General features: G+C 31.8%; 1 protein-coding gene across 1 annotated transcript in view; it reads left to right on the forward strand.

The window, feature by feature from the left end:
* The window catches only part of LOC129218201 (islet cell autoantigen 1-like), a 74,700-nt gene that overhangs the window by 43,196 nt on the left and 5,524 nt on the right, over nucleotides 1–25,980 (forward strand). The window contains exons 6-10 of the mRNA XM_054852418.1: nucleotides 5,956–6,180; nucleotides 6,260–6,366; nucleotides 18,894–19,165; nucleotides 20,990–21,265; nucleotides 23,939–24,018. Of these exons, the coding sequence (XP_054708393.1) occupies nucleotides 5,956–6,180; nucleotides 6,260–6,366; nucleotides 18,894–19,165; nucleotides 20,990–21,265; nucleotides 23,939–24,018 (960 nt within the window). The remainder of the gene's footprint in view (nucleotides 1–5,955; nucleotides 6,181–6,259; nucleotides 6,367–18,893; nucleotides 19,166–20,989; nucleotides 21,266–23,938; nucleotides 24,019–25,980) is intronic.

Here is a 25,980-nt window from a genome sequence, read left to right on the forward strand (position 1 = left end):
ATTTAAATTTAATTTTAAATTAAAAAATTTTGAATTTTATTAAATTGCATATCAAATTGAAGCAGATTAAAAGAGCTTTAAAACAAGACCAATATCAGGCTTGTATCTTTTATAGTTTTTGAGAAAACAAGGATTAACAGTCTCAAAGTGTAGCATTTTTTAACAAAAATTTGAATAATCAATAATTAATAACTGCTAAATGAGGAGAAAGAAAATTTTTTGTTTAGCGTTTTCATTCATAACTAGGTTAAATCTCTTGATGTACCAAGTTTCATCCAGATCTGTGACGGTGCGTCCTAAAATTGCTCCAAATTGTGTTGATTTGACGTGGAATGACTCTCAAGTAAAACAAGTTGACCGCCTAATGAGGTTCTATCATCCTTATTTGTGGCAAAATCAGCATCCGAAAAAGTTATAAGTTGAACATTTTCACATTTTAAGTTTAATTTTAAATCTTTAGTATTGAAAACATATCCTAGTAATTTCAACAATCCATCCCAGTGTACAATTCCTGGGTTGCTTTGAAATTGGCTGAAAATGTTAACAGCATATGATATATCAGGACGTGTTCTACTAGAAATAAATGATAAACACCCTAATAAACTCTTGTATGGATATTTTGACATTTCGTCTATCTCAGCTGGAGTAGTAGGACAATTTAACTTTGAATAAACACATCCTTTACTAATAGGTAAAGAAGAAATAGGAATTTTAAATTTACTAAATCTTTCATAAACTACACGAATGTATTCAGTTTGATGTAAATTTAAGTCATTTCCTTCATTTTCAATTCTACACCTAGTAGCTTTTTAGTTTTACCTAAAATTTTAATTTCAACATGTTTTTGAAGTAAATTCAAAGCATCTTTAATATTCCTGTCCTTCTTACTGAATAACACAATGTCATCCACATATAAGAGTAAAATCACATTATCAGTATAATAAACACAATTACATGATAAAAATTTATGAAAACCAATTTTAAGCAATATATTTTCAATTTCATAAAACCACAGACGACCGCTTTGGTGCAGGCCGTATATAGCTTTATTCAATTTGCACACATAATTTTCTTTTCCCTTCTCAATAAAACCTGTGTGTTGCTTCATATATATTATTTCATCAATAGGAGCATATAGGTACGCACTTTTAACGTCACATTGGATATGTAGCCAATTTTCTCTTGATACCAATAAAGAAAAGAAAAAGCGAATGGTACTAAAGCAGACTACTGGGCAGAAGGTTAGATCAAAATCTAGTCCCCTCACTTGATTAGTCCCCTGAGCAACTAGTCTACTTTTATAAACTTCACCATTTTCCCCTTTCTTTAAATTATAAACCCATCTACATCCGATAGGATTAACATTTTCCGGCAATTTGACTAAATTCCAAACATTTCTATTACGCATAGTGCCTATTTCAATTTCCATTGATTTTTGCCATTCCCCCCTTTCATTAGATTTTAATGACTGTTTATATGTTCTAGGGATTTTAATTTCTGTGTCTAGTCAGGAAACATGAGTTAAAATTTTAGATTGATTTGAAACTTCACCCTGAAAATCATCATTGCCTTTAAAATTAAATAATTCCGGATCATACGCTATGTTTTCACGAAGACAATATTTTTGAACATCATTCAACGATCTTAATCTTTTGCTATTCCCCTTTTCAAAACAATATACGTCGTTTCTTGAACCATCAGGTCTAGGGACAAATTTCCGAATCCACCTAGCTTCCCGCATTGGTTTGCGACTAGAATCATCCCTCTCACTGTCTGAACTTTCCGCCCCCCCTTCAGAGCAACTTTCAACATCTAATTCTCTGAAGCGATTCGAATCTTCGCTTTCTTCCGAAGAATTCTTATCTTCTGCCTGAGGCGAAAGAGGCCAGAAAAGGGTATTTTCTTTTCCGCGCGATTCCTGCTCGGAAGTAAATTCGTCCTTGAAAAAGGAATTCTCTTTGAAAGATACGTTGATTGTTTCAATGACTTTATCTTTGTCTGGAAGATAAACGCGAAATCTTTTACGATTGAACGCGTATCCGATTAAAACACCTTTTTCGGCTTTTAGGTCTAGTTTCTTTCTTAATTGTCGTGGGATACCGGCAAAACAAGTAGTTCCGAATGCTTTTAAATGTCTTACAGACGGTTTTCTTCCCCCGTAAAGTTCAAAAGGAGTCTTTTCTTGACTTGAATGACAAATCCTATTCCATGTGTATACAAAATATAACATCGCGTCGGGCCAAAAATTGTTTGGCAAACCACTTTCTTTTAACAAAACGCGTGCACTATTTGTTACTGTGCGGTTAAAATTTTCAATTAATCCATTTTGCTCTGGTGTGTACACATTTGTGAGTTTATGATGTATACCCATATCTTGACAAAACCCGTCTAGTTCCTGATTTACAAATTCCATCCCGTTATCAGATCTGATACTGACAACCTTTTTGCCGATAAATCTTTCGGCTCTCAGAATATGTTGTTTTACAATTCCCGGAACCTGACTTTTTGACTTAATAGGATACAATGAACACCTTTTAGAATAGTCATCAATAATATAAAGAAAATAATTTTCTCCGTTTCTACCCTCTACTTCACATTTTCCCCAAACATCCATATGCAATAATTGCAATGGCTGGGTACTTCTTACTCTATCAATTGATTTGAAACTAACACGCTTAAATTTTCCTAATTTACAAACATCACAGTTTAGTTTAACATGTTTAAACTTAGGTAGGCCACGAACAGCTGAAAGATTACTAGTTTTACGAATACTTTCAGTGTTGACGTGTCCACAGCGTTTATGCCAAGTTTCAATGTCACTTTGACAGCATTCTATCGAAGGTTCTTTATTTACATGACTAGAACTAGGAGAATTTTTAAACTTTTTACAATTAACATTATAAACTCCATTATTGAGTTCAGCTTTAAAAATTAATCCCTGTTTGTCGGACACCTCCACGAAACCTCCCCCACCTTTAAATTTTGCACCACCCTGGTCAAACTTGGTGCCAGACAAAATATTTCGTCTCAAACGGGGAGAATACATTACATCTTTGAGAATTACAGTTCTTTTACCGCACTTAACTTTGATTTCCCCTTTTCCCTCAATCGGGAAAGTTTGCTTTTTCACGGCAACAGCCATGTTTACATCATTTAGGGGTTCAAATGTCCTAAACCAGTTCTTATTTGAGCAACAGTGATTTGATGCGGCAGTGTCAAAAATAAATGTATTCCCTTTATCTTGGGTCTGACTAAGATTTGCCTCTGACAAGAAATACAAAGGATACTCACATCTATTATTTGAAGGTGATCGGCGACGCTCCTGGAACTTCCTTCTAGAACTCCATCAGCGATTTCTACTCCTTGGGCTCGTACCTTCTTCCCTCCATTCTTTCCGGGATTGGTGTTGGTTTCCTCTTTTATTTCTTTCTCGTGAAGTCAATCTTTGACGGTCTTCATTTTTGACATAAGGGCATCTGCTTCTTATATGCCCATCTTCATGACACTTGTAACATCGAATTTTAGATTTAACTTGGAAAACCTGCATCTCATTTGTCTTCTCTTCTTTCATTTCTTGACGGTTTTCTTCAATAATTAGATCAACCAGGATTTTCTCGAATGTGAAATCTTCATTTTTCCTCATCAAAATCTGTTGAATCAGATGATCATACGTTTCTGGTAAACTTTGCAGTAATTTAAAAGAAATACAGTCCTCCGGGAAATTCGGATAAGCAACTTTGATTTTGTCGAAAATTATCTGCAGACGCGCCGCGAATAAATTCAGCTTTTCTCCATTCTCTTTCTTGCACTGATTCAGCTCAATGAAGAGTTGCATACTTATACATCTATTCTCCGGAAAAAAATGTAATTTTAGCTTCTTCCAAAGATCCATGGATCTTCTATAGTTTGAACTATTTTTCTTAGATTTTGTTCAATATTCAAGAAGATTAGAGAGACTGCAGTTCGCTTCCTCACAATAAATTCTTTCACATCTTTTTCTGTTACATTCGTCTTCTCATTAATGACTGGTTCTTTCTCTTTTCCGTTAGTGATGTCCCATACATTCCGTTCTATGAGAAGGAACTTCATATTCGTCAAACATTCGAGGTAATTCTTGTTGTTGAGCTTTTCAATCTGAATTGCGAAATTTGCCATTTTTCTTTTTTTTTTCAAACTTTAGTATTCTTGAATTTTGGTAAAATCTTTTAAGTCGCTTCTATCTTGGTCGCCCCCCCCCCCATCTCAACATTCCAATAGCTTCATCTTCAGATGAGTCATCGAATTTGCAGCTTCCCAAAAAAATTTTTTTTTTCAAAATTTCTGAAAAATATCGAAGTGTACATCATCCAACGGTACATGTACTTTTGGCAGCAGTACAATCCCGCCTTTTTACAGATGCATGTACACTCTTTATCATTTCCTAGTCTTATCCAAAAATATTTTCACTAGGTCTGCACAGGAAAGGGACTGGGCCCATAACCCGTGTTGGGGAGAATTTCTAATCTAATAATATCTCCTCAATGTTTCTTTGATACTAGCAGAGTGAGTTCGGAAATAAGAACTTGACAAACTATTTCTAACTTTCATGAAGTTTATTTAAACAATAATGTAAATAGTTAAAAACACGCTGTAAATGATAAAAATAAATACTAACAACATAATCTCTCCACATGCTACTTCTGCATGAGATAACTAACAGTGCAACGCAAACTGCATGACTATTGACTAAAAACTTTGATGAAGTAGACCCATTGGGAAATAAGCTAAGTCCAGCTCATCATTTCTAATAAAGGGCGAACGGCACGAACAAGCAAGTTCGAATGCCGAACGAGCGACCGCCTACCACGACGAGAGATGATCAAAGAGAGAGAGCAAACTAAAGCCGCGAACAGTTTAAATATCCCCCCGGGTCATTAGCATATCAGAGTCACGTGAACGGACACATCACTGCTATCGTTAAGCACACGTGCCATCAGATTTTTCTAGAAGCTTTCTATGACGTCATCCACAACGGAGTTCCCGCCAAAGGTGAACGAAAGTGAAACAAACATTCGGTCGATTCGACCAATGTGAATGAGTGCTGATAAGATTCTTTTACCCCAGTCATGCAGAATGATTGGTAATACATTATAAGTAAGGAAAAACATTCTTTTACTATTGGTGTTGTGAGGTGATGAGATAGGATTATTTACTCTTGTTATTAACAGGCATTTATGCCTAACAAATTGCCATTGATAATTGATGGAGGGGGGGGGGGGGGCTAGTTGTTTTTTTTCACCTAGAAAAATGTTCATGAAAGCAAAGGTTAAGGGAGTGCTTTCTGCTTGATCAATCAAAGGCATTTATTTTTTATCTCATGGTAAAATCCAACTTTAAAGTAAATTTTGAGTTTACCTCATTGTAACTGACTAAATAGTTTCTCAAATAACTAAATCTTGCAAGTGTATTATTTGAACATATGATAATCACAGAAAAAAAGGGCAAAATTAACCAATTTAGTTTATTTCATACCTTTTTCAAATAACTATGTGGATAGTTTCTTTTCCCTAAGTATAAATAGTTGTATATTATTCAATTATGTGCTCAGATTTTCTGTTTAAAATTTAAGGGACTCATTTTTTCCGCCAAAGGACCCAAATCTATTTCATTAATGGGTCCTTGGGACCCAAGTTACGGATAGTTGAGCGCAAACACTGATTCTTAAAGAAAGAAAACCGCAAATCAAAAATTTCTGAATAAATATACGCAACCCTCCATAAATACAACTAAAATCCTTGATTATATTCTGCTGGCAATACAAAAAAAAAAGGAAAAGAAAGAAGATATCGCCAAATAATAATCAAAAGGGGAAATTTTTACCTCAAAAGAAAAACAAAATGTTACTTAGTCATTTACAAATTTTTTCATTACAAATTTTTACTTAGCCCCATGTATTCATATGTGATCTTATTTTAGGTTCAAAGCAATGTGAGGAAAACAAAATCAAGATTTGATAAGTTGAAACTTGATACTTTACAGAAAGTTGACTTGTTATCATTTTCAAGGTGTAATCTTTTTTCTCAAGCCTTAGCAACATATCAAAATACCTTAATGGCTATTTGCGAGAAAGTTGCTAACACTATGACTTCCATGGCTGAAACTACTAAAGGTTATCAGCATTATGAGTTTTCTATGCTAAAGGTACTTCTTTTAATATCTGCTTTAGTATTTTAGCAATGAAAGTTAAGATAGTAGACTAAACTTTTTATTTTAAATTAAGGAACTTACTGAAACCAGCAAGAAACTAGCTGAAGAAACATCTGATAAAAGTGAACTTTCGACACCCAATGAAGATAAAGGCATTTTACCTACAGCTGATAAAGATGTGTAAGTAAAAGGATGCAAGTGAAGTGTTATTAAAAGGCAGTTATATTTTTAATGAAACATGTATTTACTCATAAACAATTATTCATGCATTAAGAAAATAAACTGATTTATTATTGTAATCTTAGGTTAGTTACAGAGAATTGTTGCATAATAAGTATTTTGCTTCTGAACTGAGTAACTTGAGCTAAAATAAAACTTTGTGGTGAGAATTATAATTGTATTTTTTTAAATTTTAAACCTGTTTAAAACCTGTTTTAAATTTTAAACCCTGAAAAATTAGTGTTTTTAATTAATAAATTAGTGTTTATTAATTAAAAACACTAATTTTTCTTTCATAAAGTTTTTACTTTTAGGTGCAGTGTATTTTGTCTTTTAGTGTAATTTAAAAGAAAACGTATCTTGTATAAGGAAATATTTTTTCTGCTATGTCTTGTAAAAAAATGTATCATGTCTTCTACTGTGTCTTGTAAAAAAATGTATGTCATATCATTTGAAGTAAGTGAGGTAAAACATGATTGTTATGCAACTTCTACAATACTCCACACATAGTTTTAAAGGTCCATGCACCAAAAGGCTTTTTTTTCTACAAAATTCGAATTTCCAGTAATTTTCTAAAATCTAACTCAATAAAAATCCCTTTGGATGCTCTTCCCAAGATCCAACAATTAGTAAATATGTATTAAAAAAATTGCAAAATTTCCAATCTCGAGTTTTTCTACTTTTTATACTTGTTTTAGGTAGACAGCCATTATAAATTAAATGGCAGGTGATAATTTTCAACTGCGTCCTGTTAGCATCAATAAACCAAAAAATCTATTAATTTAGCCGCAAAGTTGAAACTTAGAGCTTACAGTCTGCTCCTATTTGCATTTTTTTAAAATGTATTTTTGAAACCCATTTGGTACTGGTGTTTTTCAAAGCATTGAGATTTTTTTAGGGAAATTGAGAGTACTTCATTTGCTCAATATTTAAAAAATAATTAAGTTAAACTAGAATGTTACCTGTATAGCAGACATTCAAAGAGATTGTAATGTTTATTGGGACATAACTTGCCACTGTAAAATTTATTTCTGTCATCAGCACTTTGCTCATGAAATAAATTATGTGCTGCATAATGTACATATAATTACTCAAATAAATATTTATTTAAAGTGCTCAAGCGATAAATTATCTGCCAAAAAAAAAAAAAAGTACCCCACTTCTGGTTTCAAAATTCCACTTAAAGTTTTTGGCAGGATGGGAAATCTCATCTTGCTTTCTTCCCTGCACACATACATTAAGATGTCACAAAAGATTTGCCGAGGTGAATTTGGAGGGTCAAAATGTATTTTATGTTACATACAAGTTTATACTCATAAATATATTGGGTCAGACACGGACAGACATAATATTTTCCAAACTATAAAAGACTCAAGGATTTAATTTGTTATAGAGTAAGCTTACACAATTTAGAAATTGTTAAAATAAACCCTTTACCTAAAATTGCATTATTAATTATTTTATTTCAATTATTGAGTGACCAAGAATCACTCCATATACGGTCAATTATTGATCACACACGGGGTAAATATACAGGGTCTGTTCAATAAGTATTGAGAACGGGTCCAAAAATCAAAATTTATTGCAGGTATCATTACAATTACTTAATATAATCTTCAAAATACATTCCTCCTGCATTGATAAATAGTTTGGCTTGTCTACCACTTGTGAAAAGCCCGCTGGAAGTTGGTTTCTGGAATATTATTGAGAACCTTTGTCGTCACCTATTGAACTGCCTTGATGGAGTCGAACGGATGTCTTTTGAGCTCCCTTTTCATTCGCGGAAACAAGAACAAGTTTGGTGGAACCAGGTCTGGGACTTTCTCAACGCAGCTAGTTCTCTTCTGGGAAAGTCTCAACACTTTCGGCACCAACTTCACGCTTACTTTCCTCATCGCAAAATCCTTTGTTACAATGGTGGGGACGATCCAGACTGAAAGGTAGTCTCCTCACTAATAAGGGCGATGGTTAAACCCCTGCCATAGTCCAAAACTGTTTTCACTTTGACCAACTTGAGTGGTTTGAGCAGTCGTCGCGCGTCGAATGTGGTAATCATCTTCGATGAGCTCCCGGCCTTCCTTAAACATTTTGCGGCTCTTAAAGACTCTTTTGCAGCTTAAGCCTTTTCAATGAGCTTAAGGATCTCGTACGCAGATTTCTTGAATTTAAAGCAAAATTCACAGCGTTCCATGCTGGCGCGATGACACCATAAAAAATCACATGTCACAAAAATCCACCTCCCGTCTCAACGCATGCCTGCAGGCGACTGAATTAAAGTGTGCCTGAGGGGTGAAAGACCCCTCTACCAAAACCAACCAGTTGGAGCACCCTCCACCTCTCTTTTGATGATACAACAAACCAGCCCCGATACTTACTGAACTGACCCCGCCGGTCATCCCCTTTTTTAAAAGTACTATGCGAGTCATTCCGCGTCAACTGACCTAATTTTTCAAATCGTCTCCACTCGACCATCTCCGATTTGGATGAAATTTTATAGAGGCGTAGAGATGCCTTTGAAATTAACCTATGCAAATTTTCAGCTTCCTAGATCCAAATCCTGAGGATCTAGGATCCCTGAAATGTGATCCAAGATAGTGGATTAGCTTTTTGTGCCAAATTGCCAAGTTTACACCAAGTTTACAGAAAATTTTAATACACTGGAAGCCTGAAATTTTAGGCACTTAAAGTATGTTTGACCGTTAGTATATTCAAGTATTTCTGTGAATTTAAGCTCATTAGATTTTGTGTAGCATACTTGTGAAAAAGGGCGATGGGAAAAAAATTTCCTGGATTTCAGGTTGTCATAAAATCTGAACAAAAATGATTCAAAAGCTCGTGCTGCGTGATTCGATTGTAAAAATGCTTGTTTTTAATGGGTTATAATTGCAGTGCTTAAATATCTATTTTCTGAAAGATATTGTGGTTCAAAGGGGCTATAAAAGCTGTTCAAGTGAAAATAGCCTATTTTCAAAGTGCTAAAGCTCAAGTTTGTCACCTCGCATCTTCTTTTCATTTATACCATTAGAAAGAACACATTTTGTTCTTTCAAAAAAAGTTTTCTTTTAAAATAAGGATAAAAATACGAGCTTGAAATTATGTCTGTCGTAACAAATTGCCATTTAATCTCAGATTATGGGACATTTTATAAGACTGGAAGCCTGAAATTTTAGCAGCTTAAAGTACTTTTGGTTGTCAATGTGTTCTAGTATTTTTGTGAATTTGAGTTCATTATTTTTTGTGTAGCACATATGTAAAGTCTTGACAAAATGCAGCAGAGAAGCTTTTTCATGGATTTTAGATTATCATAAATTCTGAACAAAAATGATTCAAAGCTTCAACTTTGTAATTCTGTTGTCAATATGCATGCTTTTAATGGGTTATAGTTGCAGAGCGTAAATATTGATTTTCTAAAAGGTATTGCATCCAAAGTGGCTATCAAAATAGTTCACATGAAGTATAGCCTGTTTTTAATGCACTGTAGCTCAAATTTGTCGCCTTGCATCTTCTTTTCTTTGGTACCATGAGAAAGAACATAGTTTTTCCTATAAAAATAGTTTTTCTTCTCATGGTGTTCTTTCAGGTAAGCGGGAAAAAATGAGCCTGAAATACTATTTGTTGTTAGCGAGATAATCTAATTCTACAATAACTAAAGAATGGTGAATGCCGTGATAACCGACTTATAGGGATTATGCAACTGTTATAAGTCAGAAATAGTTTTGTTATTAATCGTTTGAAAAGATATTTGCAAATGAAATATGATAAAAAAAGAAAATTATCTTGTTCTGTCTGATGCATCAGTCTGCTTCCTGAGCAAAATACTTTTCTGATTCTAACATGAAAAGTGCTTGAAAAAAAAATTATTTTCAAGTGCTTGAAAACCTCGAAAACGTTTCTTAGTGCTTAAATTCTCTCAAAAATCATCGGATTGTGCTTAAAAGTTTAAAAAATGTATTTCACCTATGCAGTTTTCTGAATATGTGATCAATATGCAACATCGCGAAAAATTGCTTCCATGTTTAGGATTTCAATCCTTTTGCATCTTGGAAATATTTTGATGTTTTTTACAACCGAAAGATATTTTGACATACGATTCCTTAGATTACTTTATTCTTTGTTTAATCCTTATATATTATTTCTGTAGCCTGTTTTTGGTTTCTACGCCAGATTTTCCTCAATTCTTGATCGATTTCTTTGATTTACGCCTTATTTTAAAGCTTATGGTGCTGGCTACTGACGAAAAATAGACCCACGGTCTAAAAATTGTTTTTTTTCAGCAGAAAAACCTGTTTTAAAGAACCAAAATGAGGTTTTCGGTTAAACATATAACTTTAATTTGTGCTATGACCGACAGAGCTGAATAGCTTGATCAGCAGAGCGTTCTCTTCGCAACCAGGAGAATGCTTGTTCGGGCCCACGTCCGGACAATCTGCAACAAAAAAATTAGAGAAATATCGTACATTACATGAACACTTAATTAAGTGAATAACAACTACGAAGGAATAGAATAAATGAGAAGGAAACGCTCCTTGCTGATATGAAAACTTGAAGTGACTTTGTGCTAAATTACTTCGGAAGTGTGCGTTTTTTATTTTATTTTTTCTTTTTAAGCTTTGGCTCTGGTAAGAAAATTAAAGCATAATGTAAGCGAAAATATAAGTAACAGGTTTAAGATTTCAGACTACAATAGAATTGTTTTTTGTTCAGAAAAAAATAATAAATCGTATATTGAAATATATATTCTTCTAATGAGTTTTTGACTCTTTGTACAATTAAAAAAAATACTACCTCAATTTGAAGGGTAAAATATATATTTTTTCTTCTTGTTGCAAAAAAAAAAACAAATAACTTATCACATTTTTACTACATTCGAAAAGCTACGCTTAAAAAAGAGCATAGTTCAATTTATTTTGTATTTTAACCGTGCTGTTAAATGATGAACACGTGCTGCCATCTAAGTTATAACGGTTCAAGCAGCCTGCGGTAACAAATTGTAAAAATTTTCAAGAATAAAAAAATGTTTCTTCAATATCTTAGCTTATATATTATTCCCTTCTCATTTTAAAACTTATCAGGCTGGCTAATGAAGAAAAATAGACTTACGGTCGAAAAATCAAGTTTTCGAAAACGCCCCTTGCTGTTTCAAAACCTTGATGCTGCCTGTAGTTCTTATGCATTTTTTTAAAAGCAAAGTTCTAATGCAGTTTTCCATTTTTTACGTCGCTTTCGGCAAAAAAAAAAAAAAAAAGCCTGTGTGTGTGTTCATATTTTAATAAAGCTTAAAAGCACTGGACTTAGTTGTTTGGTTAAATTGATAAGTTTTTTTCGGTAGAGCGTTCGGCTATAAACTATCTGAACTTCGGGCAAGTTTGGGCTGTCCGATATAATATCAAATTTGTATTAGTATTACGCATTACATGTACTCAAAACAGACAAACATAATAAAATAAATGCAGTGGGAATGCTACTTGGTGTTTTGACTCCTTTATGCAGGCTACAGTTACCATTCGGATAAGTTGACTGTTAATCGAAGGGTGTTCTTCCTTTTTTTTAAAGCTTTGACTACATCCAGATCACTCAGCATAATATAAGCATAAAAAAGTATTAGATTTACCTAAAGGAAATCTTTTTTGTGCAGAAAAACATTTTCATTGTATGCTGAAATGTAGATGTTTCTAATAGCAGTGTTCGACCTTTTGTACAAATGAAAAAATACTACGCCAAATTAAAACTACGAGTTTCACCCAGTAAATCTTTAATTTTTTATTCGCGCGAATACGATATAAAGCATTAAAATTATTATCAACTTCATTAGCAAGAAACCATTTTCAACTCCTCTGCTTTCTGCTGAAAAAAAAAAACACATTTTGTCTACGTTCGAAAAATTACACTTAAAAAACGGCCTCAGTTCAACTGGTTTTGGTTTTGAATTTTAAGTGTTCGATTAAAAGAGAAACATGTGCGGGCATTTAAGCCGTAACGGTTAAAGCAACCTTCTATGTGAAATAGTTCAATATTCAAACATAAAAACATTTATTTTCAATCTAATTTATTACTTCTCTAGAATGTTCGTTTCAATCGCTACGTGAGATCTTCGTCATTCTTTAATCAAATTCCATGCTTTGCGAATAATTTTAAATCGTATCATGCTGGTTAATGACAAAACATAGAAGCATGATCTTATTATTATTATTATTATTAGTTTTTAATTTTTAAGTGTAATTTTTCGAACGTAGACAAAATGTGTTTTTTTTTTCAGCAGAAAGCAGAGGAGTAGAAAATGGTTTCTTGCTAATGAAGTTGATAATAATTTTAATGCTTTATATCGTATTCGCGCGAATAAAAAATTAAAGATTTACTGGGTGAAACTCGTAGTTTTAATTTGGCGTAGTATTTTTTCATTTGTACAAAAGGTCGAACACTGCTATTAGAAACATCTACATTTCAGCATACAATGAAAATGTTTTTCTGCACAAAAAAGATTTCCTTTAGGTAAATCTAATACTTTTTTATGCTTATATTATGCTGAGTGATCTGGATGTAGTCAAAGCTTTAAAAAAAAGGAAGAACACCCTTCGATTAACAGTCAACTTATCCGAATGGTAACTGTAGCCTGCATAAAGGAGTCAAAACACCAAGTAGCATTCCCACTGCATTTATTTTATTATGTTTGTCTGTTTTGAGTACATGTAATGCGTAATACTAATACAAATTTGATATTATATCGGACAGCCCAAACTTGCCCGAAGTTCAGATAGTTTATAGCCGAACGCTCTACCGAAAAAAACTTATCAATTTAACCAAACAACTAAGTCCAGTGCTTTTAAGCTTTATTAAAATATGAACACACACACAGGCTTTTTTTTTTTTTTTGCCGAAAGCGACGTAAAAAATGGAAAACTGCATTAGAACTTTGCTTTTAAAAAAATGCATAAGAACTACAGGCAGCATCAAGGTTTTGAAACAGCAAGGGGCGTTTTCTAAAACTTGATTTTTCGACCGTAAGTCTATTTTTCTTCATTAGCCAGCCTGATAAGTTTTAAAATGAGAAGGGAATAATATATAAGCTGAAATATTGAAGAAACATTTTTTTATTCTTGAAAATTTTTACAATTTGTTACCGCAGGCTGCTTGAACCGTTATAACTTAGATGGCAGCACGTGTTCATCATTTAACAGCATGGTTAAAATACAAAATAAATTGAACTATGCTCTTTTTTAAGCATAGCTTTTCGAATGTAGTAAAAATGTGATAAGTTATTTGTTTTATTTTTTTTTTTTTTGCAACAAGAAGAAAAAATATATATTTTACCCTTCAAATTGAGGTAGTAATTTTTTTAATTGTACAAAGAGTCAAAAACTCATTAGAAGAATATATATTTCAATATACGATTTATTATTTTTTTCTGAACAAAAAACAATTCTATTGTAGTCTGAAATCTTAAACCTGTTACTTATATTTTCGCTTACATTATGCTTTAATTTTTTTACCAGAGCCAAAGCTTAAAAAGAAAAAAAAAAAAAAAAACGCACACTTCCGAAGTAATTTAGCACAAAGTCACTTCAAGTTTTCATATCAGCAAGGAGCGTTTCCTTCTCATTTATTCTATTCCTTCGTAGTTGTTATTCACTTAATTAAGTGTTCATGTAATGTACGATATTTCTCTAATTTTTTTGTTGCAGATTGTCCGGACGTGGGCCCGAACACGCATTCTCCTGGTTGCGAAGAGAACGCTCCGCCGATCAAGCTATTCAGCTCTGTCGGTCATAGCGCAAATTAAAGTTATAAGTTTAACCGAAAACCTCATTCTGGTTCTTTAAAACAGGTTTTTCGGCTGAAAAAAACAATTTTTAGACCGTGGGTCTATTTTTCGTCAGTAGCCAGCACCATAAGCTTTAAAATAAGGCGTAAATCAAAGAAATCGATCAAGAATTGAGGAAATTCTGGCGTAGAAACCAAAAACAGGCTACAGAAATAATATATAAGGATTATTATTGGCAAAAAGCTTTTTTGCTGTTTTTTACTACGCATTCCTTCAATGAATAGCTTTCGAAAAGGAAGGCGCAATTGCTAGGTTTGTTGGGGTGTCGAGCTGTTAATCAGAATGGCGCCAATTCGAATCCGTGCCAATAAATATCTCTTTAATATTTCTTTTTTTCCTGTCAGATGCTCACATGGGCAGGACTGTATTTGCCACAACCTGTTTTTTTACATGCACAATTATTGCTTTTTCACGAGTCACTACTCAGTCACACTTTTAATGATATTTATGTTTTAATTGAAAATATGTACGACCAAAAGGTGAGCGATGATCAAATTATCACAACGTTGTATTTAACGAGGTTTTGTTACTGATGTCTTTAAATTACATGCCTTCTCTTCTGCGCTTACGTTTTTTCAGGTTCTTCTTCATAATGTTCTTCCTTTGAAATTCTTAAAGAGCGAAATACCTTATGAAACGATTCGAAGCACAGTGCGGAGTTCCGCACGGGTCGACTAGTTACATTAATTAACGACATCCGAGAAGTTCAATGTTTTCATGGTTTCCAAATTAATTACATTAATTAACAAAGGAATTAATTTGGAAACCATGACAACATTGAACTTACTCAGATGTCGCGGAAAATTGCTGTTGTGTTTGAAATTTCAATATTTTTGCATTCTGCAAATACTAAAATATTTTGGCTAATCGAGTGTTATTTTCGCATAGGCTACCTTAGATTAGTATATTTTTTGTTCTATTTTAATAAAAAACAAATTTATTTTATGGGAAACATGCCAACGTTGAACAAACTCAGACTTCGTGAAAAATTGCTTCTCGTGTTTGAAATTTCAATCTTTTTGCATCTTGCAAATATTTAAATATTTTGATTAATCGGATCTTATTTTCATATATGCTACCATAGATTAGAATATTTTATGTTTGATTTTAGTAAAATATAAATTTATTTTATGGGAAACATCACAACATTGAACTTAATTCGCGAAAACTTGCTTCAATTGTTTGAGATTTTAATCCTTTTGCATCTTGTAAATATTTCTATATTTTTGGCAACTAGAAGTTATTTTGACACATGCTACATCAGATTAGCTTATTTTATTTATTATTTTAATAACTAAAGAATTAATTACTTTGGTCTTGTTTAATTTATATGCTTATTTATTTTTGCAATTTTGAATTCAATTATCTTAAGCTAATTTTCGGTCATAACAGATTTTTTGAAAAAAATTTAAATCTAAGCAATTGAGCACCTAACAAATTAATTTGTATTTTAAATACAAAGTAGAATTATATAATTTTATAAACTTGAGTTTATATGTACATCATTTTCTTTACGTCTGCTAAAATAGTTAAGGTGTGTAGCAGGGGTGGTTGTGTTATGATTATCCACTGGAAATCCAGTAGTGTTTGTTTTATGCTTTTACCTCCCTATAACTCCAATTTTCCCCTTTATCTCAAATGTTCAATATTACTACTTTAGTAAGGTTGTGGGTATTTGGAATAGCTTACCAAAAGAGGCTGTGGTCAGCAAAGGGGTAGATACCTTAAGGAAGGTCATTGATCTTCATTTGGATCTAATAAATTAACTAGGACCAGCCTTGCTAGGCCCAGTGTTTTCTGCTGGTTAGCAACGGGCACTGGGCCTGGTATTTTTATGCAGAATATTTTGACTTAATAAACTATTTTAACATGAGAAATGTATTATATACAATCAAAAGTTATTGTTGTACATATGTATATTCAAGTAATAGGGGTTTAAAGTTTAAAAATTACTCCCCCCCTCTCGCCCCTATTTGCTCTTGGAAACTTTCATGTAATTTTTCATGAACTCACAATCACACTTGAATATTTTGCCTTTCTAAATTTAAATTCTAACTTCATCAATAACCCATTTGTTCCCAAAATAAAACTACTTGTCACAATATATGTCAACTTCTTGTGAATCTTTGCAATTTCGAAATATTGCTCTATGAATCTGAACTTGCACATTTATTGACCATTACAAGTTATTCAGTAAGAGCTGAATAGGCTCAAGTTTACAGAGTATTTATCACTTCTTAAGCAGCTTTTGCATATTTTGAGGTGTGGAAACTGAACTGTGGACTTTCATTAACTTTTCTTATTTACTAATTTTTGAATTTACTCGAGGACAGTTGAAATGCCTTATTGGTTGAACAACTAATACATGCATACAAATAATTGATTTGCATACAATTTTCAAACCTCTAATATTTTAGAATTTAATAGTGCAACCTGAAATTACTTTCTGGGTGGTGTTTTTGTCCTAACAGCCCTTATATTGTAATAAACCACCATATTAATATTGGAAATAAATATTAAAACTGAGGGGGGGGGGGGTGACTTCAAAAACTGCTCTGGCAATACCGTTGAACTTGGGTATTTTGGTTTCTTCCCATAAAAGTTAAAAGCACTGATGAAAGGTTTTTTTTTTAAATATTAATTCGCTGATTCTAGAAAATATACTTCTTTGAATGTGAAGATTGCAAAATTATACCTTTTGGGATCTGCTTCTTTTAATGACCGAACTTTTCAGACATTTTCAGCAAAATTTTCGATAGATTTTTCATCAAAGTGTCTCTTGTTGTAGAAAAAGCAATTTTGTTTTCCTATACTTTTTTGTATTATTGCCTTATTTATCTGTGTGTGTTTGCAGTAAATGAAATCTGCATACAATATTTTTAGTACAAATTTATGATCTTGAATTGAAAAAAAAAAATTTGCCTTGAAAAGTACTTCAACAGTGCTTGAATTGTTTTCTCCCTGAAGAGTATGAACCCTGTTTAAGAAATAACACATTCAAGTAATTTGATTTTACTCTTACTAGTTGAATACAATTGGTTTTTACTCTTTGTTCTAAGCTCACAATTCTGGGAAGAAATTTATTTAATTTTTTTCATGCTACCTTCATAATGTTCTTGTCAACTGTAAGGATTTTTTTTTTTTTTCAATTTCAATTAACTAGACTGTAATATATGCATTTGTTTTGAAAAAAATATCTTACTTGGATAAATGAAAATTTCGAACACCTTGTTCCAGAAGTATCATTTCTGCTTTTTTCTTGTGCAATTTTTTTTTTTTACTGTTAAGAACCAGTCGCTGTCATCATGCACAGCAAAATATTTCTGATGTTCAATGACAGAATGAATTCTGTATGACACCATCTTTTAACATATTCTAAGTGGGTATGCTTTTGCAATTGTTTTATTGCAAATTCTTCCCTCTTTTTTTTCCCTTGTCATAAACAATTTTAAAATAAGCTCATCAAAAGGACTATATCGACTTGAGGTGCATTCATTTTTTTGCAAGCAAGTTCTTTTTATGTCTTTATTTTTTCTGTTTTGGAGTTTTTTCTTCGGCTTTGCATTTGATTTCAATTCTGCTTCTTTTTCTCTAGCAAACAAAGAGTTTAATTTGTTTTTCCTTCCGAATTTATTAATTTGTCTTCTTGTTTGGTGCTCGAAAGATTTGTATTATTATTTTTCTTATTTTGGTCCTTGATGTGTGCTTTAATTGCATGCTGATATAGCATTATTTTCAAAGCTGGATTTGATTTGCAAGCCAAAAGGGTGTGATACTTAACAGCAATTTAAAAGAAAGAGAAAAAATATTTGTTGGTATGAAAAGTTTAGATAATTTGCTATTTAAAAACAGCACCATCAAAATTGTTCTTTCAAAAGTGTTTAGCTGACATGAATCTTGGGGAATATTGTGTTTTTCCCAAGAAGATTTTTTTGAAGATTTTTTTAAAGATGTTTTTAAAGATTTTTTTTTTTTTTGAAACTCTCATAATCCAAACTTTCTTGTATTTGTAAAAATCACTCTTCTTTGGCAAGTAAAAGTTTTACTTTGTCTATATATGTGTTTTGCTAAAATTAACCCCTTCAGTCCAAATTATGAAATATTGGACCAAAAATGTTGATATTTGGTACACAGTGTACTGTGGTAAAGGGTATCTTATAGACAAAATTTTGAGTTTGTAGGAGAAAAATTAAAAGAGTTATGGCACATCCAATATTCCGGACTTATATTTTTGAAATCAATATTTCATATACAAAAACGATAAAATACCAAACAAACTTCATTATAAAATGTTCTACAAACAATTATAAAACATAATATAAGCGTTTGAAACGATTAATTAAAGATTATATATTTTTTAAAAAATCAGGAAAAAAACCTTGCTTTTCAGATGAAAATCCATGATTGGAAAAATGAGTCACTCTCTATCTCTCAATCCTTATATGTCAGTGTTGTCAATCCCAAAACGAAAAATTATTTCACAGATTATAATAAGTAGAACGTAAAGAGTCAACTACAAAAAAATCAACTAATTAAATCAATTATTAAATGATTAGCAGCTGTTTAAAGTGTATGTCCGGTATACCGGACACCAGGTCTGAAGGGGTTAATGATTCTTTTTTAAGTAGCTTAATGGTATTATTTTAGTTTTTTTGTTTGTAAATTTCAGCTTACTCTTTTTTGATGCTGAGTATCATGATGATGAAGTCAAACATCAAGGAATGAAGAAGAATGGCTTTGACCAGGAGAGACTAACAAATCCTTCATCAAATAATTTTCCTCACCGAAGAAAAGCAAAGAAAAAGGCTCTAGAAGAGGAAAAAATGAAAGAAAATAGTGATGTCAAACTTTTAGATCTGGATATTGATAAAAACTCAATACTTGATCTCTCAAATTCAAAGCAGCAACTTCAAAATTCAAAAATTACAGATATTGCCCCAAGTAAGATATTGTTGAGCATAAATTGAATCAAAGTGCAACACCAATTTATCAATAAATATTTTTTTGCATATAAATAGTTCAATAAAATTTAGCATAAATTGTTAGCTAAATTGTAAAGAAAAATTGTGCTTTTATTTTCAAAAGTTACAATAAAATGTCTGCCATTGAAATTTTATGTTAAATTATTAGTAGAAAGAAAAACTGAAAAGGATATTTTTTTAAACTCTAAATTCAATCTTATTTTGCTATTGAATTCATAGTCTTGTTAACTCTTCTGGTGGCAGAATTATAATACTGTTAAATTTCATGGACCAACCTGAGGATAATTTTCTCATTAATTTTTTTTTCTGACAAACTAAAGATTTTTTTATTTATTGTTTTACAGAGTTTCTCAAGCATAAATTTCTTACTTGCAAAAGTTAACTGCTCAAAGTTGTCCTGAAATTCATAAAAATAATGAAAAATGTTCTGAAATATTCTTCAATTTTTTCATTTTTTTTTTCATGTAATTTGAGAAAATTTTCTTATTCCTTGAGTTTAAATACTTATGTTTTTCCCTTTTAATATCATGAACTCAAAGAAAATGTTAAATTTTACTTAGCATATTGTGCATTAAGCCCCCCCCCCCTCAAAAAAAAAACCCTGTGCTGCCATGGTAAAGATTGTTTTGAACTAACTAAACATTTGTCTAAAAACAACAACAAAAAATGGAGTGACAAAACCCAACCAATCAAAATTAAGAGGGATTCACTGTCACCTCTTTCACTAATTCAAATAGACCAGCCTTTGCTTTTTCTTCCAGAGGTGAGGAATTCAAACTTGTGTGCAACATAAATAAAGTGCAACAAGTTGTTTTATTCGTGAAATACACCACCAGCTCAGTCATTTCCAGCCGAGGACTGCAGTTTCGTGCTTATTAGCACTCATCAGCCCGGCATAGGAAAGTGACTGAGCTGGAGATGGAAAACCTCTTAAGGAAGCCAAGAGTGCGAAACAAACTGGTAGCTAATATAGAATTAGCAGACCAGACGAGTGACCGAAGCAATGGTTCGGTTCAACTCGAAGATTGAACGCGAGGCAAGGTATATTCAGTAACTTACCGCCCATGAAAAGTTGTTTTATTGTTTATATGTACAAATGTTGTCAGCCTCTACTTGTGAACTTGTTTCTAAGTGTGTAGCTTGGCATTTGAAAGTTCAAACTAAGCACTATTAGTTAGATTTTTTATCAAGCAAAGACAAGTTAGGTCTCAACCAGATTGTTCTTCTGTCCTTGCCATGAAATAAAGTAGGAGATTACAATCAATAGACAAAGGAATATAGCTGTCTTTATTTATGGAAAAGAAATTTGAAGTAATGTTTTGGATTTCCTTTTGAGTATCTACTTCAATTTTTTCTCTCTTCTATAAGTGAAACATTTTATGCAAAAAATAATGATGAGAAAATGGAAATTACAAGCAGCAATTTAGTAGAAAAAGACAAAAGGTTGAATCCAGAACTCATCAGCTGTGGAGGATTCAATAAATGTGACCATATTTATTGAGTCTTCCACGACTGTTGAGCTCTGGATTCAACCTTTTGTCTTTTTCTATTAAATTGCTGCTTGTATTTTCCTTATTGTCATCATTATTTTTCGTATTAAATGTTTTAAAATTTGTTATTTGGCTTGAATACCTTTTATATTTACTTGGCTTTTTAGTTTTGCTGTGTTGCTCATCTATGGGCTTTTGGTGTGGTCTTTTCAATTTTTTTCACTTTTATTATAGTTTTAGAATAAGTTTATGTTCATTTACATGCATACTTATTCTATTTGAATATCTTACAGGTGCATCTGACTTGTTGACGGGTGTTTTCAGAGATGATACAGATAAGAGTGATTTAGAATTACTGAATGAAATTTTGAACTCCAATGAAGATTCATCAATCTCTAATGCAGGATTAATTGAAGAATCTTTGGAGCAGTATTCTAGTGCTATTCCTCAGACAGATTCTTCTAAATTATTCGCAGTATTGCAAAATAGTTCACAGGGCTCTTGTTTCTTGCCATCTCAGTTATTAGAAATGAATGCCAATTCAGAAACATTGCAGAGTAGCACAAGAGGTAACTTGAATAACTTTATATAAATTTTGCTCTATTACCCCCCTCCTCCACAAACATTTTATTTCTACCTGTTGCTTTCAGTTTTTAATTATTTTATACAGTACACTCCCAAATATCTACGAAATTAGAGTACTGCGGATAATGAAAATCGCGCATAACCCGAAAGAGGCTTAAAATATGGTGCAAATAAGGTTAAATTTGTCTTTGCTTAAAAACTATTGTATGATACATAAAATGTGATACAACATAATAAGAATGAAAATATATGCAGTACATGCATTAAAACTTAACTGCGTTTTTTTTTGTACCAAAGCATATAAAAGCAGTAAAGAAAGTTTACGACAACGCCCTGGAAGCTAATTTATTCATCAAACTATATCTCACTAGTTGGAAGGACTTTAAAAAAACAAACATAAAAAAATGCTTTAAAATTTACAATTTTTAAAAAAAAATCAGTCATTAGTTTTTGTTTTTTGCACCTGCAGATAATCTGTATGGTGGTTGGTGGTAAATCTACTTGCAAAAAATTAGGAGTTTACTGTATTTTCTAAACTTATAATTTTTATTATGATACTTTGTTTAAATTTTTTATAGTGTAGGATCCCAAATGTGGCAACCACTGGACCACCATAATTCTGATTTGACTAACCTCCTTAATCAGCAGTTTGGAAAGTCTTTTGATTTTAGTGTAAACAATTTTCGTAGATAATAGCTTAAAGTTCAGGTATTTGGCACAAAAGTAATGCTCAAGGTTGGAGAATTGGCTTATATGCTTAGAAGAAGCAAATTTTTTCTCAGAAATTTAGAAATGTGGACATTTTCCCTATTTTTTGTTCAGCTTTTTGAACTAAAGACTAAAGAAATAAATACTGACACTAACGATGTAGTTCATATTGGTAGACTGTTTATTAGACTTGAATCAGAGTAAAATATTGACTGAAATTGAATGTCAAATTCTGAATTTGCAAATTTTCTAGATCTGCGAAAAATTAAAGTATGAAATGTTATTATTTACATGAGTTCCAGTTACAAACAATTAACAAAAAATATAATAGCAGAAAAAAACCCTTTTCAAAATTGATTGCAAAAGTAAAACCCTTTCATGCAGGAGTATAAAAATTTTACATGTCAACTCATTTTTAAAACATGTTCATTTTATTTAAAGTGTTTATTTCTCTCAGAAATGCTATAAAATGTTGTTCCTTGTTCTCTTAACTTCCTGAATTTCCTCTTTCTGCTAATAATGGGATCAAGAGAAAACAAAGTTAAGTCTCTTGAAAAACATTTTTTTAATCCTAATAATTGATTTTTTTTTCTTAGCTCTCTAAGATTGCTTATTGTTTTCTTTGCCAGAAGTGACATTCTGCTTCTTGTTTGAACGCTTCCTTTGAACAATCAAACGTTTATATGGTATCTCCTTGGGAATGGTTGGCAGTTGGGGGTTAAGCCAGGTATAAAATATTTAGGATTTTTCAAAAAAACCCATTTAGTCTAAGTTTCATCTTTATAGGACTAATTACAGAGACATTGATTTAAGAGGCAATTAAAATTATTTTGCAGATTTGGTGGTGAAAACATACTCACACATTTATAATTATGATACCAAGTAAATGGGTAAATTTTTCTGCATAGATCGAATTTGTTCAGAGCATTAAACCTTTTTAGTGCAGAATCTGAAGCTCCTTCCTTCATAAAACTTCTAACTTTCATAGTCATTAGCTGTCATTAATTTTTCTTAAATGATTAACACTTGTCAATGGTTTTAAATTTTCATTTGTTACTATTCTGTTTTTGTGTTGGTAAAACTTTTCTAATAAAGAGCTTGAATCTCTTTCATTTATTTATTCTTTTTTTTTGAAAATTTTATTTAAATTCGATGTTTTTTCATACTTGTTATTATTTCTGTATACTCCAGGAACATTTTAAAACTAAATACTGAAATATGAAAATTACGAGTTATTATTCTTTAACTTATATCAAACTTGAGGCTTTAACAATAGCAACAATATTTCATTGAAATGGTTTTCATGTTGTCTCTGAAAAATGAATAATTTTTTAAAAAAGATTTTTTTTTTCAGCATGTTTTATTTAGTATTAAAGCTATGCTCATTTCTTATGTCATACATTTTTTATTCCTTGATTTGCTTAATGAATTATGGTAGAATTTTAAAAATATTTCAATGTATTAGTGTCCTTTTTCATATGATATTTAGTTAGGATAAAAGTCTGATTAGGTAAAATAAAATGTGTGAGAAACACATACACTATGTAACTGTATCTTTTAGAAACACATATTAATAAACTGTAGAGCATTGAATTTCAAAAACAGGAAAAGGATCTTTTGAATTAAACAATACTACAAAAATCCTAGCTACAATCCCTGATTATGAATCTTTAATATATCAGAAAAATATTAATTGTTTTCAATTTTATAATTATTTTAACTTTAAAAATTCATAATAATGGTAACCACAAAAGTTATCAAGTTTGGAGCTCTATACCATACAATTAATTTAAAAACATGATTAGCGAAATAATAAACTATTTAGCACTGTATTAAGTTGACTGTGCTCCAGGTTTACTGTCTAACAATATATCTAGTTATATGTTTCTGGTTTTGACTGAGAAAAGTTATTCAATATATTTATGCTACTGTGCTTACTTTGTTTGTAGGAAGTTCTTCAGAAAATTCCTTAAATGCAGTCAGTGAAGCTTCTAAAAATTTAGAAACTGCTGCAGATAAAAGTAAAAAGGTAAATTACTGTGTAAATAAGTTTTTTTTTTTTTTAATTTCTGAAATAACTAATAAACGGATATGGTTAACTCAAACTTACATTTTTTAAAAATCAACTTCAGTCGCCAATACAGAAGATGACCCTTGGTGACCAAATATTGCCTGATAAAACTGCCTTTTTGAGGCTTATATTTCAAAAAGATCGCCTCAGACCCCCTTTTTGGGCGTAAAAATTTCTCTTTGAATCCCCACCAATGATCCTTCTACTAATGACCCGCCTCCAAAACCAGAACGGCTGGATCTGCCCTTGATCAAATTTGTGTATAAGTTAGTTTGTAGGCAAGGAATTTGTCTATCTGTAAATCAAACTTTTACTTCGTTTTTCAAATTTAAATAGTGCTGTAATCAATCTTCCTTGCACATAGTTTGTTTTGTTTAAACCAAAACAAAGCCTTTGAAAATGAGAGCTCTATTTTAAAATGTCCTCTATAGTTTAAGTAATTTTGTCATATATTTTAAGTAGGCCTCAGTGCTCCTATATTTTCTTATTTTTCTAAGTCCCTGCTTACTTGTATCTCTTATTTTCCCCTTGATCTGAGGCCATCACGATTTCTGCTGTAAAACACATTTTTTAAAAACAAGCCAGCTCCAAGCACATGCTTTGCCAAAAATTGTGTGCCTTGTTTGGGATTTCAATCCTGTATCCTGTCAAGATTTCAATTATTTTGGAATTTGGTAGGTTTTGTAACATATGTTACATCCTTATATCAGCTTGTTTTATCAATATTTCAATAATTTTTTTATTTATTGAAATGATTTTAGTTGTGCCAAATTAACCAAGAAATTCTGATGTGTTATCTTTAGTCTCTGGTTTTGATGAGACTTTACATGTTTGTTCCTCTTACATATATAAGAAAGCATGGGAAAGATTTTTGATGAATCTCAAACTCTTAAGGTTTTTTTTACCCCTTTGGGACTTCAAGGTTTTTCATTATCCAATGTGGAAACTAATTTGTTCTATTATGGGGAAACAAATTATAGAAGATTTCTTCTTTACAAAGCAGTGTTTATGTAATTTTTTCCAGAGCAATTAAATGGGCAAGGAATCAAGAAAATAAATAATTTAAACCATTAAGTTGCTTGAGAAAATATCCTGAAGGTATGAAGAAAATTTATAACTAAATTAAGATCTCCATGCTAAGTGGAATTTCACTGAAAATGAAAAAGAATAACCAAGCTCATTTTCATTATTGTTATAATCATTATTATTGCACTGAAAGAAATGAATAGAATTGCTAGGTTAAAGCAGCATTTTATCAGTGATGAATAATTAATAGAGAAAGTTCATCAAAGTTGGACCCCCTGGCTTATTTTGCCGAAAATGTGTCATATTCCATCGGTAAACGTCTGAAATAGTTCACTTCTGTCAATAACCTGTTGGATTGCTACTGCAGGGGTCGAAGTAGTCCTATATTTCCTATATTTTCAAAAAAGCATCAAAATTGTCCTATATTTCCTATATTTTTCAAAAATGTCCTATATTTTCTATATTCCCTTTTTTTACCCTATATATCTTTTAAAAAGAACAGTAAATAAACTTTCTGACATCGGATTTTTCGCTGAAAGTACGTGCCCAAACGAATTTCAAATTAATAAACGCAACTGACTAAATCCTGCAACAGGCATCTTCTCTCATTGGCTACAGCAATGTGACATCACTCTATAGTTGGTGGAGTTTTGAGAACTAAGTCTGAAGTTGGTTTTAGAATTTTGCGTTTGGGGGGCAACAACCGTTTGTTTTGTTTTCCATCATGGGGGGTTTTCGTTTTTGTTGGTATAGGGGCCTTGGTGGCCATGTGGTTTCGCCAACTTGCTTTGTAAGCAGAGAGGCGCAGGTTCGATTCCCGTCTGTAGCCATGAGTGTTCTTTTATTCCTATGTAATGTACATCTTTCATATGTATTGTCCTGGAAATAAAATAT

The sequence above is a fragment of the Uloborus diversus genome, chromosome 3 (assembly GCF_026930045.1).
Source record: "Uloborus diversus isolate 005 chromosome 3, Udiv.v.3.1, whole genome shotgun sequence".
NCBI classification, from domain to species: Eukaryota; Metazoa; Arthropoda; class Arachnida; order Araneae; family Uloboridae; genus Uloborus; species Uloborus diversus.